We start from the raw sequence: 13584 nt of genomic DNA on the forward strand, positions 1-13584 counted from the left end.
GACCTTCAGCCGCGTGACTCAGAGGCTCTGGGGTCTGAGGTCGGGGAGGCCGGTGAGCCCAGGCAGGCCCAGGACTAGGCCTGGGCCACGCGGAGGCTTGCGGCCCTGAGACTGTGCGGTCCGGGGTCTGCAGGGAGGAGGCGGGAGGCAGCGGGAAGGGCTGGGGCAGAGGTGCTGACGTACAGCGTGTGCAGTCTGGGCAGGTACCGGAATGCCGACCTCCCCACGAACTGGATTGGGTTATCGTAAAAATGTCTGGAAGAAAGAGACCGAATTCCTTCATGCAACTCTCCCTGCTGGGACCAAGGCAGGTCCCTGCTCTTCCCCCACCGTGGACACCAGGGAAGAGCTGGTGGGGGAGTCCCCCGAGTCCTACCTCCCAACGCCGTCCTCCCCCCACTCACTGGCAGAAGAGGGACTCACATCGTCTGCAGCAGAGGGTTCCCCAGGAAGGCCTCCTCTGGGATAGCTCTGATGTTGTTGTCATGGAAACCCCTGGAAGGCAACACATGGGTCAGGAGGAGGTGGAGGGCGGTTGGGCAGGACAGACGCGGGATGATGGATGCTCTCCAACAGCCAAGCAAAGGGCCGTGGGACCACAGGGATGCCAGCCTGGACACTCCAGGCTCAAACCCTGCCTGTGACTTTCCTCATTTGCTCAGCCACGTGGGAAGGAGACAGGGTGAGCCTTGGGGAGGGCGGGGTGAGGCCGTGGGAGGCCCAGGCTTCCCTTGGGCACAGAGGACGCCCCAGAACCGCACAGGGAGCTTACAGTTCCTGCAGCCTGCCCAGCGTCCGGATGGCCACAGGGAACTCCCACAGCTCGTTATAATTCAGGTCTCTGGAAAGAAAGGCAGTGCGGTCATTGCAGGGGCCCCAAGAGACGGACGCTCGGGTCTGGGGCCCACGAGAAAGACAGGCTTTCCAATCTGCCAGGTCCAGTGCCAGTGCCGGGGAGCGCGTTTCTGGACTGTTCCTCCTCCGTCACCACCCTGCAGATCTGCTTTGAGGGGACACCTGGAACCAGCTCCCTCTGAACAGTCCCCACTGGTTGAGGAAACTGTCTCAAGCCTTTGGAGACATCAGTGGCTGGGGAGGGGGCAGGGGGGGAAGGGGGCAGTTACCGACATCTTGTCGCCAGCACTAGGGACTCAGGAAGGTTCCTCAGGTGACTACCTTGGCTACCCGTGGCCTCTGCCGTTGCCTTCTGCAAAAACGGACAGTCCTTACCTGTGGGCAGCGGACACAGCTGATCTTTATTTTCTCTTACCCTTTTCTGCGTGGCCTGATTTTTTTAATTTACAGTGAACACATATCGTGTATTATCAGAAAACAATGGAAATGATTTCCAAGAGTGGCGGCAGCCCCAGCTGGCCAGGGTGTGGGGAGGCAGCGTTCTAATGATCTGCTGGTGGAATTTAAATGTGCACAACCTTTTAGACATAATGTGACAGAATCCTTTTAAATTAAAAGATTCACCCTAGTCATTCCAGGTCCAGGAGCGTGTCCCACAGTAAAGTCTCCAGGTGACAGGTGACAGATGTTTTTGAAGGCAGGTGCAACACAGTTGTGTCCCCCTATGGGTCTTCTGTGTCAGTGACCTCTGTGGATGGCGGGGCAAAGGCAGGATGGAAATGCAAGGGCCCAGGAGCGAATCTGACTGTCCTCGGGAGAGGTCCAGAGCCCAGCCCCTAGGCAAGGGGGTGCGTTCTGATGACAGGCAGGAGCAGAGCCTGGGAGGTGGGGAACGGGCCACAGAGGGCTTTCAGAGCAAGTCCCCCGATGCCATGGGGCGGGACCCCACCACTCCTACGAGGGGCTTCAGAGCAGGTGTCAGCGTCCGGAGCTTTAGGACCCAGTGTGTCAGCCCCATGTGGGGATGAACTGCTTCTCGGGGCCTCTGGACCTGAGGCCAGAGTCGGCATCTCCGGCTCTGGCCAGAGTGGGGCAGGGCTCAGCTGCCTTGTCCCTCTTGAGCTCCCCAGGATGACCCAGGCCATCTCCTCAGTCTTTTAGAGCCCCCCCTTGCCCTGGCAGTGTTCAGGAGGACCGTCCGATACCAGGGCAGGCGCCGTGCAGAGGGAGGCCCTTTAATTACAGAGATGCAGCAGGCTGTCTGGCAAACACTAGGTTCCACCACATGACAGGTCATTACGCTTAATAGTCCACAGGTAGAGCCAGGAACCCGGCCGATGGGACCAGAAGGGCAGTGACAAGTGTCTGGCAGGCAGGGAGCCGGGTAACTGTATCCCAACACACACACTGATTCCCGATTATGCTCAGACCCTGGTGACCTGGGGTAATCACGGTGTAAACCCCTGCCCTGCCCTGGCCCATCCTGCAGTCAATCAGACGCCCTCCCCTGGACTTGCTCAGAATGGCTCCTGGCCAGTGAGGGGAGGGAAGCCCAGGGCCGGACATGTGCAAAGCATTTCCACTGAAACTGGGGGTTCTCAAGGAGTTTCCAAGTGCCCGCAGATCTGCTGTGGGCGACTGAAGGGGCCCAGAAAGTCAGAGGGGTGGACGCTGGGGCTGCTGGCAGCAGGAGTGAGGGAGATGAAATCTTTTCGGCCTTAGATGCATAAATGATTCTCCCTCATGTCCCACCAGCTCGAAATCCTGTGGCCCTCTGACTTGGCTCAGCCCACCCAGGAATTCTCCACCTTCATCCAAGGAGGACCAGGTTTCCCACGCGTAACACGGAAGCCTCTTCACGCAAAAGCCACAACACCACAGTTCTACCTTAAGTGCAAAGACCTGCCCTGGTCTGGCCCCGGATCTTCTGCTCAGGATGAGAAACCTGCCGGCACCTGCACGCTGCCCCCGCTTCACGAAGGTCTCCCCCCGAACTGCACCCCTGCAGGAGGGCTCCCCCGACCCCGGGATGAACCAGCAGACCCCACGGTCCACTGTTCCCCTGCCCGGTGTGGCAGGTGCAAGGTGGCCTCGAGTCTAGTCGTTCTGCAGCGGGGACGTGAATCACAGCAGCACACTGCACGCTGTCACCTCCTGTGGTGTCACCTGTCGGCGAAAGCTCCAGAAAGCTGGCAGAAAGGTGGCCCCAAGGCCTTTGCGGCCTCTCCTGTCAAGGGGGCTCCTTGAGACTGGCCTGACCTCGTGGGCACTGACCAGCAGAACGGGGCGGAGGTGACACTGTAGGACCTGAGTCACGGAGTATGAATGCTCTCTGCACCCGTAAGGACGCCCGGCCGGCCTCCCTCCTGGATGACAGAACTACACGGAGAAGGCGGGCCAGCCAACGGCGGGCACCGAGGCCCCGGACGTGGGGGGCGTCCTCGCCTCCTGCCCCGTGGGGCCTCCCGCAGATAGAGCCTTCGTGACCAGTCCCTCCAGTAGGAGGTCTGCCCGGATGAGTGCCCAGCCGCTCCACAGATCCAGGAGACGTCGCAAGCTGTTGTTTTGAGCCTCTCGGTTCTGGGGTGACGTGTGGTGCAGTGACACACAGTGAGACACCCTGCTTTCTTTTTCTCACATAACACGTTGACATCTGACAGACACTTGTTCATTTTACTCCCAACCGACTGGAATGAACGTTTCCTGAAAACAGAAACTTCGCTGTTTGCTAGTTTAAGCTCCAGAGGCGCCCTGGCAGAGCACTTGTTTCACGAGCAAATGAGTGAGTGAAAGGGTGAGATGAGTTGATTAATGAGAAACACTAACGGATTCTCAAAGGAATCTAGAGATCGGTGAGGGGGAGGTTGGGCAGCCTTGAGGTTTGGGGTCGATGTCACAAAGGCACCAGACCGCCCTGAGCAGGACCCTCGGGGCCCGAGACCACGGGACAGGCCCCCCGGGACCCTGCTGTCACCGACCCCTCTACACTTCCTTGACCCACGACCAGGCAGCCAGACTGCATGGTCCCAGGCCTCCTCGGCAGCTTCTGGTCAGGAAGGGTGCCAGCAGCGGCCTAACAGACGGTGGGAAAAGGACCATGGTGAAAGGCATATGAACTAAAAGGCTATTTTTGTAGAAAAATGTGGGAGAGTAAAAATTATACAAACGTCAAAAAGAATTTTGCAAACCACACGCCAGAGAGGTGGCCTGCCTGTGCCCCTCTGGGTGTCCACGCAGAGCTGTTGACCTGGGTAGAAGCCCCACTGCACTTGGTGCCGCCTGGACAGACCGCCAGCTCTAACTGTCCAGAAACACCCCAGCAGCCCTCTCTGTCCCAGTGGATCCGGTGCAGGCCAAGGGTGTCTGCCTCACCCGCCCAAACACAGAGGACCCCACTGGGCCAAGTAGGGAGGGGAAAGATCAGAGAAACCCCCATCCAGTCAGTGGATGTAGGCGGGCCTGCAGGACCCAGGCACCGGGCGGTGGTGAGGCTGGGAAGACCGGGCCCTTGGTGGAGATGTGACGCTGGGACCAGGTCCTGCCGGCAGGGTGGGGCCTCGGGGAGGAGAAGGGAGGCGCGGGGGGGAGCAGAGCGCGGTCTAGAGGAAGAGCACTCGGGACTTGGAGAGAACAGCGGTGTGGTCTGGTTGGGCAAAGGGCCCGACCTGGGGGGCGGGGGGGGGGCGGCTGCGTCTGCTCCAGCTTGTCCTCGGACGCTTGCCAGGCTACGTGCCCTGCTTGAAGGACCTCGACTCCCACCGCAGCCCGAGAGGTGGTGCTCTGCCACACCCGCTGTTCGGCTGAGGGACGTGGGCACACGTGTAACGCAAGCTGCCCACATCCCCAGTTGTTAAATGGCCGTGGCCGGAACCGCTCTGTCCATCCGAACCACCCTCCTCCTCATGGCTGCACCGCCCTGGGGGCTACAGACATTTAATCACACGTTAATAAAACTGGACGTTCAGCCCTTGGTTTTCCCAGCCACACTGCAGCTGCCATGTTCAGAACCTTTCCATTCTCATGGGAGATGCTGCCGGACAGCGCTGTCCTGCAGTGACCAGAGGAACAGCAGGACGCAGCTGGCGTCTCCCAGCTCCTGTGGTTGGTGTGGCCACATGCCAGCCTCTCTGGGGAAGAAGGGTGGAAGTGGTGCCTACCACCGTCGGCTCAGGACTCACAGAACAGCCACCTGCAGGCTCTAGGAGGCTGCAGGAAAGGCCTCCCACGGCCCAAGCTGCTTTAGTCTGACTCTTCCATGGCAGGTGGTTCACCACGCCCTGAACTTTGGCTGGAAAACCCGCCCATGGATTGTGGTCTATTATCTTTAATAGCCCAGAATCAGCCAGAAGCCCAGGAAGAGTGGACTGTTCCATCTGCTCCTGGGAGCTGGGAGCAGACAGGAAGGGCTGAGGTTGAAGAGAAGTGTTCCCAGCTCCAGCCAGGGCGTGTCTGGAAGCTGCGGCTGTCCGCGGCTGTCCCCCGTCTCTGCTCGGTGGCTTCACCCCACATCCAAGCAGAGCTGATGGTTGGAGCAGCCAGTAAAAGCAGCTGAGAAGACCCCAGCCCTGTGACGCTCAGGGACCCAAGTCCCCGTGTTTCTCCTTTCTGTCTGGCTGTGCAGAAACGGCCACTCCTGGGACCCCCGGGACCCCCACTGCAGGTTCAGAGCACAGCACAGGAGGTGACGGTCACTGTGTCCAGCCCCTTCTTTCTGCTGTTGAGGAAACAGGCTGGGAGGGAGACGGTCTCTCCCTGCACGTCCCAGCACCTGGACCCGAAGCCAGTCTTGCAAGCTTCTGGCTAACACATCCTGCAAGCCACACAGAGTGCCTCCTGCTGGGCTCTGAGCAGTGGGGCCAGAGCAAGGTTTTAGGGAGTCCAGGAAGGAGGACAGACAGAGGGGCCAGCTTTCCCTGGCTGCTTCTGAGCGGGTCCAAGCCAACGACCCTGACCTGGAGGCCAGGGTCCTTGGATGGGTTTCTGCTTTACAGTGGAAGAGGTCCTGTCCTCTGGGACCAGTCACAGCTCTGCGCCTGTGAGCCGAGGACCCTGGCACAGGGCAGCTCTGCCGCCTGGTCCAGAGCCTGCCGGGTAGACGCTCACACAATGCGATTCCCCCTCCTCCTCCTTTCCGGGACACGAGGCTCCAGAACAGACGGCAGACACACAAGTGGTCTCTACTCTTCACAGCCACAAAGGGTCATCTCATTAACTGTGTTTCCGCTTACACGTCTGCTCTCAAGGCTGGAATCTGCTCATCACTAGATCACAGGTAAAGGCACACAGAGGAATGTGGGTGAGCCCAGCTCCCAAGCAAAACACAGAACAGATGTTTCCGAGAGACTGTAAACCCCGAGCCACTTTTACGTCCCGGAGGCGGGCGTGGAGGCGGGAGAGCTGCCGAGCACGTGACTTAATGGCTGAGCCTGGGCCTTGAGTCTGACCCCACACACCTGGGGCAGATGCGCTGGGGAGCCAGGAACCAACGTTATAACTAACAGCACTGTTTTACTGTCTAAACAGCCTACGTAACAGGCCGCCCATTAGCAAGCACAGCAATTAGTAAAACTGTCCTCAGGTTCTAGGAGAGACAGACGTGGCCTCCTTCCCCTCTCCCTCCACCTACGCCCTCTTCCCGGCAGCGCCGGGGAGACAGCGCACCAAGCACCTGGAGCAGCAGCGAGGATGGTCTGAATGGTTGGTCGGCAGATCGGCTGGTTCTGACACTGAGATGACTAGCTGCCCTAATGAGGCATCAGACCGGAGAAGCCGAGACTGGAAGGGAACGGGGAGCTAATAGTTCACCCCGCCCCGGGACCAGCCCTGGGGCCCCAGCTGGTCAGGCCTGGCCTCTGCCTGGACTCCCCACAGGCAGGCTCTGTGGTGCCCGGGGCCGCGCACCCACCCTTATCTTGAGCCAGAACACCCCCTTCACTTCTTCCAGCAGCCCTTACCCCAGCCGTCGCGTGACCACAGCAGCTCAACCCACGCTCTTTGAATCGAGGTTTGTAGACGGTCCACTTTCTCAGCACCTTCCCCAGAAAGAAAAGCCCTGTCACTCTAAGACATGACACCAGAGCAGGACCGGGTCCTGCAGGTGTGGGCAGCTTGCCCTCACCTGGACACCGTGGGCCCGCCAGTCGGGGGGCCTGAAGGCTCTGAGGTGCTCTTGCCCAGAGCAGAACACAGCGGGTCTGAAGTCAGGGCCCTAAAGTCTGAACCACAGGACTGTTGGGAAAGGATCTCACTGAAGACAAGGACGAGGGACATCCTGGTGGGTTCGGCCGACATCCAGGGCATTTCTTGAAGTTAGAGAGCACGGGGCATCTGTGCTACCCCTGGGCTGTGGGTGATTAAGCTGGGCTCAGGGGCGAGGTCTGGGTATGGGTGATCAGACCTGGGGGGGGTCCCTGGAGGTTAGATCGTCCAATGCTCACAGCTCAGGGGGAGAAGCTGAAGCCCAGAGAGGAATCAGGGGCCACACATCCACTCATTTGTCCAACAAGTACTCATCGAGCACCTCCCTATGCAGCCTGTGGTTGGTGCAGCAAGGACCACAGTGGACAGAACTCAGGAGGGATGGGGACAGATGACGGATGAGATCAGTCAACAAATAACATAGGCTATCAGACTGTGGTAGTGCCCTGCAGAGAACGACACAGGAAAGGGTGGAGAAGGCCAGGAAGAAGCTGCAAGATGGTAGGGGAGGACCTCACTACAAGATGATACCTGAATGAAGCCCTGACTATGGAGAGAGCATTCCAGACAAAGGAGACAGCCAGTGCCAAGGTCCTGAGGCCAGCGTAGTGCTGTGTGAGAGCCCCTCCTGGTGGGGCAGACCGAGGACGGTGAGGCCAAGGCCAGTGCAGCACTGGCTTCTTTCCAGAGTAGCCGGGAGATATTGGAGGGTTTGAACAGAGGGGCAGCATGACCTGATCTGCTGTGCCAGGTACAGGCTGCAGAGGACAGAATGAAACGGGCCACCAGACCAGAGCCCATCACAATCACCGGGGGAGACTTGGCCAGCCTGGTGACAGCAGGGAGTGAAGTCAGCATTCAGAGATGGAGCACGTCTGCTGACTGCTCGGACATGGGATGTGAGATGTGAGAGGGGAGGGTCACCCAAGGTCGTGGCCTAAGCAGCCGCGGGAGCAGAGCGGTCTCCGCAGGGGGTCACAGTGCTTCCAGTGGGTGGACCAAGGGGAGGTTCTGGTGGGGGGTGTTCCGGGGGGAGGGGGTTCCGGTGTGGGGGCTGTGGGGAGGCGGGGGGTTCCATGATCTGGATCTGGATCCAGGAGAGAGATGACTTCTGGGCTGGAATCATCAGCAAATACTCAGGATGGAAAGGAGTGAGGCTGGCTGGGGACGCAGAGGGACAAGGCAAGGAGGAGTGGAGCCTGGGGGTCCCAAGGTTGGGAGTTTGGGTACTGGGGGCAGAAATGCTGGCACAGGGTGTTGGTGGTAAGTTAAGAAGCTCTCAAGACCCCCAGCCTAGAGCCCTTTGGTCTCTGTGGTGTGGTTCCTGGCCCACACTGGACACTCAGTAAATATTCATGGAACGAATGAACTAGAGAAACAGAAGAGAAAGGAGTGCTGAGCTCCGATTCCTGCCAGCTCCTCCTTCCCACAGGGATTGAGGGTCGGACCTGAATTCCCTTACTCTCCACGGTATCAGCCAGGGAAGCTGCTGCCCAGGGGTTGCGGGGGGGCCCCCACCAGGCGGGCTCCCCACCCGTCCCACAGCTTCCCACCCCCTCCATCCCAGACCAGCTGGCCGGGTGCCTGGGGCAAGGGGACATTCCAAGCAGAAGCTTCGGCCCTGCCGCCGGCTGGGGAGGAAGGGAGCAGTGACAGCAGGGTCAGACGGTGGGCTTGGCTACCCCAGGGCCGGGTGGTGGGAGAGGGGTGTCTGCTGGGAGAACGACTGATGACCCACCCTGGTTGCGGTGCACGGCAGACGCACTGGGAGCTGGGTTTTCTGCCTGTCAGAAGTCATTAGTGGTTCTGTGGGAACAGCCAGAAGAAAAGTTTTATATGGAAAATAAATTCTTCTCTGAGCCACAAACCCCCACAAGTTTGCAGCTAATAAGCCCACAAATGTAAGATGATTAAGAACTGGTGAGGAGAGAATTCCTCACGTCTTACGGGTTAGCCTCAGAGGCCGCGCTCTGACCGGCTGGCACGGGCCGAAGCCTGGCAGCCCCGCTCTCATCCTGGCTCTGACTAGCTGTGTCCCTCGGGCAGGCCAGCCGCTGTCCGCCTCAGCTTCCCCACCTGTGACCACGGACGTGTAACTCCTGCTCTGTCTTCCTCAACAAGTGGTCGGGTGTGGGGGTGAGAAATGAGACAGGAGAAGCAGCAGTCTTTCAGAAAAAAACTTCAGTTTTCTTAACTGCAGGGAGTTATCTGTGGAATGATCGGCACCTGCCTTAAAACTAGGAGGCAAATCAACGAGACTCCCCTTGACCCCCGACCCATGTCAGCGAGGACCCCCGCCCCATCTACTAACGTGCCCGAGACGGTCTGGACCCCTGCCACCATCAACTGCCCCTGAGGGCCCTGCCACGGAGCCTACCCGAGGGCAGCCGCGGTGGACTGAACTGTAGTCTCCAAAACACATGTCCCAGGCCTACCCCGGGAACCTTTGCGGGCGATCTTAGTTAGGAAAAGGGTCTTTGCAGACATAATTAAGGATCTCCTCAAGGTCCCTGGATTGCCAGGGTGGGCCCCAAACACAACGACCGGGGTCCTCTTAAGAAGAGGATACTTGCAGAGGCCATGAGAAGACAGAAGTGGAGACGACCAGGACGCACCCCCAAGCCCAGGAGCACGAGGGATGGCCAACTGCCCCAGGCAGCGGGAGAGGCCTCAGACCTTCCCGAAGGAACCAGCCCTGCCGACACCCTGACTTTCGACTTCTGACTTTCAAAACTGTGCGGAAACACATTTCTGGGTTTATATTTTTTAAGCCACAAAGCTCGTGGCGATGTGTTGCGGCAGCCACAGGAAACTGACACAATGTCCACGCCTTGACTGCCCCGGCATCCCGGCCCGCCCCACACAGGAGATGGGTCACGCCATGGGCCACCACGAAATGTCGCCATGGGCAGCACCCTCCTGCTGCCTTCAGACGTGCTGCGAAGGAGGGAGGGGGGCCGGGGAGGAAAGGCTCGCTGTGTCCCTCGGGCAGTAAGCGGGAGGGCAGGAGAGAAGAGCAGCGCCAGCTAAGCTCCCACGGGGCCCCGGGCGCTGGGACAGGCACTGTGGGGGCTGTGAGGCGCTCCCCTCTCTCTCGCTGTGGTGCCACGCTGGGGATTAGAGGGCCTCACAACAGCTTGAACACCACCCTTGGTCTCCAGGCATGACTTCCTAACACTGACCTAAGGGCCCTGGGGAACCTTCCCAGAGCCGCTTGGGGTCCTACCTTCTCTCACTTCTCAGCCCAGACACTTGGGAAGTCCTGCAGTCAATCTGCGCTCCCGGGAGCCGGAGGTTGGTGTTCTGGTGGTTGACAGTCACGTACAAACTGTAGAAACTCGGGCACCTCACCCCACATCTCTGGGTTTGCTCTCCTCTGGAAAGTGTTGGAGCGAGTACTTCACAGGCTGGGCTGGCCCACCTCTGGTGCTGTGTTTTCCGGGGGGCAGCGCAGAAGGGAGGCGTGGTCACAGGGCAGAGCCCACCCTGTCTGCCTGGCAGGTTGGGACTGGTGGCGAATGCCTCGGGGAGCGGGAGTGCTGTCCCCAGAGCCTCTCCTGGTGCGGTCGCACCTCTGCAGAGCCGCCCCGCGGCCTGCATGCTTGTTCTGCTCCGCGGGAGAGCCACACGGCCGCTCTGGCCCGGCCCTGCGGCCACCTTGCCTTGCTCGGCTCTTTTGGAGAGAGGGCTTCGGTGTGCTGGTTTCACTTCCTCCTCGGCTTCTGACGTGGCCCATCGAGGTGCCGATGGGGGCGCCCGCGCACTGAGGGGAGGCCTCCTGCTCCGGCCAACCCGGCTCACAGAGGTGGACTCGGGGTGGGGCCCGGGCGGCCGGGCCTCCAGTGCAGAGGTCGTGACAGAAGCCACATTGCCATGAGTGTCCCCGTGCCACGGTAGGGCCGCCCGGCATGTGCTCGACGGGCTTGCGCACCCTCCTGCGTGTGGTGCGGCGGCTGGGTGGCCGTGCGTGCACGCCCTGGCCAGGGGAAGGGCTGGGGCCGCTCTCCCTCCTGAGAGGAGCCTGCAGACCCACCCAACCCAGCGCTCAGGCAGGAGGGTTTGATCTTGCCTCCGCTGCACAGATGAGAGGGTCTAAGTGGCAGATGATGGGGCCCCAGGGGACCTGCCCTTCCCTGAAGAAGCCAATTACGCAACAGTGAAAGGTTTGCCATCTCCTGCCTCCTTTTATTCTCCCAGCCACTCCTCCCTGCACATCTGGCTGCCCCCAGGCCCCCAGCCGTGCTCTGGGGCGATGGAGGTTAAAGAGTGCCCTCTCCCCTGTTTTAATTTCAGATCAAAAGTTGGAAGAAGAACCTGCCCCTCAAGGGAGGGGCAGGAGGGTGTTGAGAGTGAGGCCCTGGGGGGAGGTGGAGAGGAGGGGGGGGCGCACGTCCCCAGCACAGCGCACCGGGCTCCGTCTGAGCGCCACACCCATCAACTGTCACCCACGCACCAGCGCCGTGAGGCCTCGTCACCAGGACTGTGGACAGGCCCGCAGAGACCACGACTGGGCCCAGCCCGGAGAGCGGGCGTCTGAGGCGGGGGCTGCAGGTTTGGCCGCCAGGCAGCTCTGCCTCCGTGGTGCTGTTCACTCTGCCTTGGGCCACCCACCTGCAAAGTGGGTGCAGGCCGGGGCCACGTGGCGAGCGGAGGATAGGAACAGGGCACCGGCGGCAGGGCTGCTCTGTAGCTCAGCCAGCGCCCGTGAAGCCAGACGGCCCGAGCAGCCATCCAGGGCTCGCTGGGAAAGAGCAGCGCGCCCCAGAAGTGGAGAAGTAGCTGCTAGTCGGGTTTTTAGGGGTGACAGCCCCACCCAGTGTGTGCCCAGCCCGGCTTCTGGGCAGACGTACGCACGCCCTGCTACTCTGCGGTGCCCAGCAGCTCCAGACGTGCTCCCAACCTCCCGATCCCCCAAGGTGGGGCGGCTGTGGCATGGCCTTCAGGGGTGAAGGCCGTCCTTACGGCAGGGTCCCCCAGCTCCCAGAACGGAGCACACATGCCCAGAAGGCTGAGGACTAGCTGGGGACTCCAAGCATGTTTCTCAGCTCGCCCGCCCTCAGTCCACTCCGTCCTGTCGGGGGGTAACTGTGGTGGCCACGCCAGCTCCCTGACCTCTATTTCGCGGCACGTTGAACCAGCAGCCTTGACTGTCCAGTTTCACTGTCTGGCTGCCTGCAACAGCAGGAGGGGGAGGCACGCGGCCCATGCCACACACAGCAGTCAGGAGAGGTCCTGACTGTGTTTCCTGTCGGGTGGAGCACAGGACAGCCCGTGCCTTGGTCTCCACCTCCCCATCCCCTTCCCTCGGCCGCCGCAAACGCAGACGGCCCAGGCCCAGGCCTCTGGCTTGGATTTGCCAAATGGTTTTCCCCAACTCTTGCTTCCTCGGGTCACAACTCATCCCAGTGTTTTTTTCTCTGGTTTCCTGAAACCCTCGCAGCTCTAGAATGACGCCTGTGTGTGGGGTGAGGGGCTGGTGTGTGACTGGGGGGCACAGCAAGGGGGCGAGAGAAACCTAACCAGGCCCCTGACACCGGGAGCCCTTCCCCAGCCCGGGGCTCACACTCGGTGACCGGGGGACCTCCTCTCTGCGAACCCCAGCGCACCCCTCGTGGGAGCTGCGGGATCAGCTGGCGGGCCGGCGTGCTTATCCTGGCCCGCTCTGTGCTCATTTGGGGCCAGTACAGCCCACTCCCCAGGGACTGGCGGACACCAGAGGAGATGGGGGAGGGCTTGGGTGCATTCTGACCTGAACTGAATTCCAGGATGATGATGTGTGAATAATGTGGCTTTTCAAGAATCAGCAGCTTGGGCGCCGACTGGCTGCCCTGCCCAGCAGCCGTTCAGCTAGTCAGATGGCATCATCAGCACCCCCCTCCAGCAGACGTCAGGACGGCCACCACGTCCGCCTCCGCCCACCCAAGCCTTCCATTTCCCAGGCTTCGTACCCAGACTCGCCCAGCTTCTCCTGGCAGTCCCACTTCTGTCTAACAGCTTCATCGTTCTGGTCTCTCCGTGGGCAGGGCCACCCTGAACCCCCAGAGGGCATCTCCAACCCCCAAAGGAGGAAGGAATCCTCTGGGAGTGACACTCCAGAGAAGGGCCACATCCCAGCAGCCCAGTCCTGCTGGCCTGCCCGCTGCCCCCACCCTCCTGGATGCGGGATCCCCGGCCCCAGGCAGCAGGGTGCCCCCCACCGACAACCCGGCACTCACAGAGTCTCCAGGCTGTGCAGCCCCTCGAAGCTGTGGGTCCCCAGGTGCTCGATGCGGTTGTTGTGCAGATGCCTGTGTGGGAGGACAGACGTGTCAGGACAGGTGCCCCAGCATCCGGCTGGGGGAGGGGCAGCAGACGAGCGGACTGAGCGGCCACAGGGGCCAGAAAGTGACTGGGCCGGGATGGACTTCTGAAGTCACAGCCTCCAAGGCAGGACTGACCACGGGCTACACTGCTGAGATGTCATGGAAGGAAAAAGCCAGAGGGGTGCCGGGGCCAAGGCCAAAGCGGGCTCCTGCCAGGCCCGTGGGGAGG

At 60.9% G+C, this 13584-nt stretch overlaps 1 protein-coding gene across 4 annotated transcripts in view; it reads right to left on the bottom strand.

Annotated features, from left to right (window-relative positions):
* The window catches only part of LGR6 (leucine rich repeat containing G protein-coupled receptor 6), an 86099-nt gene that overhangs the window by 12847 nt on the left and 59668 nt on the right, over positions 1–13584 (bottom strand). For 3 of the 4 annotated variants that reach the window (XM_074351492.1, XM_074351495.1, XM_074351493.1), the window contains 4 exons: positions 13269–13340; positions 773–841; positions 424–495; positions 184–255 (listed from right to left, as the gene is read on the bottom strand). In XM_074351492.1, the coding sequence (XP_074207593.1) occupies positions 184–255; positions 424–495; positions 773–841; positions 13269–13340 (285 nt within the window). Of the gene's footprint in view, positions 1–183; positions 256–423; positions 496–772; positions 842–10279; positions 13236–13268; positions 13341–13584 lie in introns of those variants that run through there. The other variant, XM_074351494.1, reaches the window with a different exon arrangement.

Source organism: Camelus bactrianus, chromosome 23 (assembly GCF_048773025.1).
Source record: "Camelus bactrianus isolate YW-2024 breed Bactrian camel chromosome 23, ASM4877302v1, whole genome shotgun sequence".
NCBI classification, from domain to species: domain Eukaryota; kingdom Metazoa; phylum Chordata; class Mammalia; order Artiodactyla; family Camelidae; genus Camelus; species Camelus bactrianus.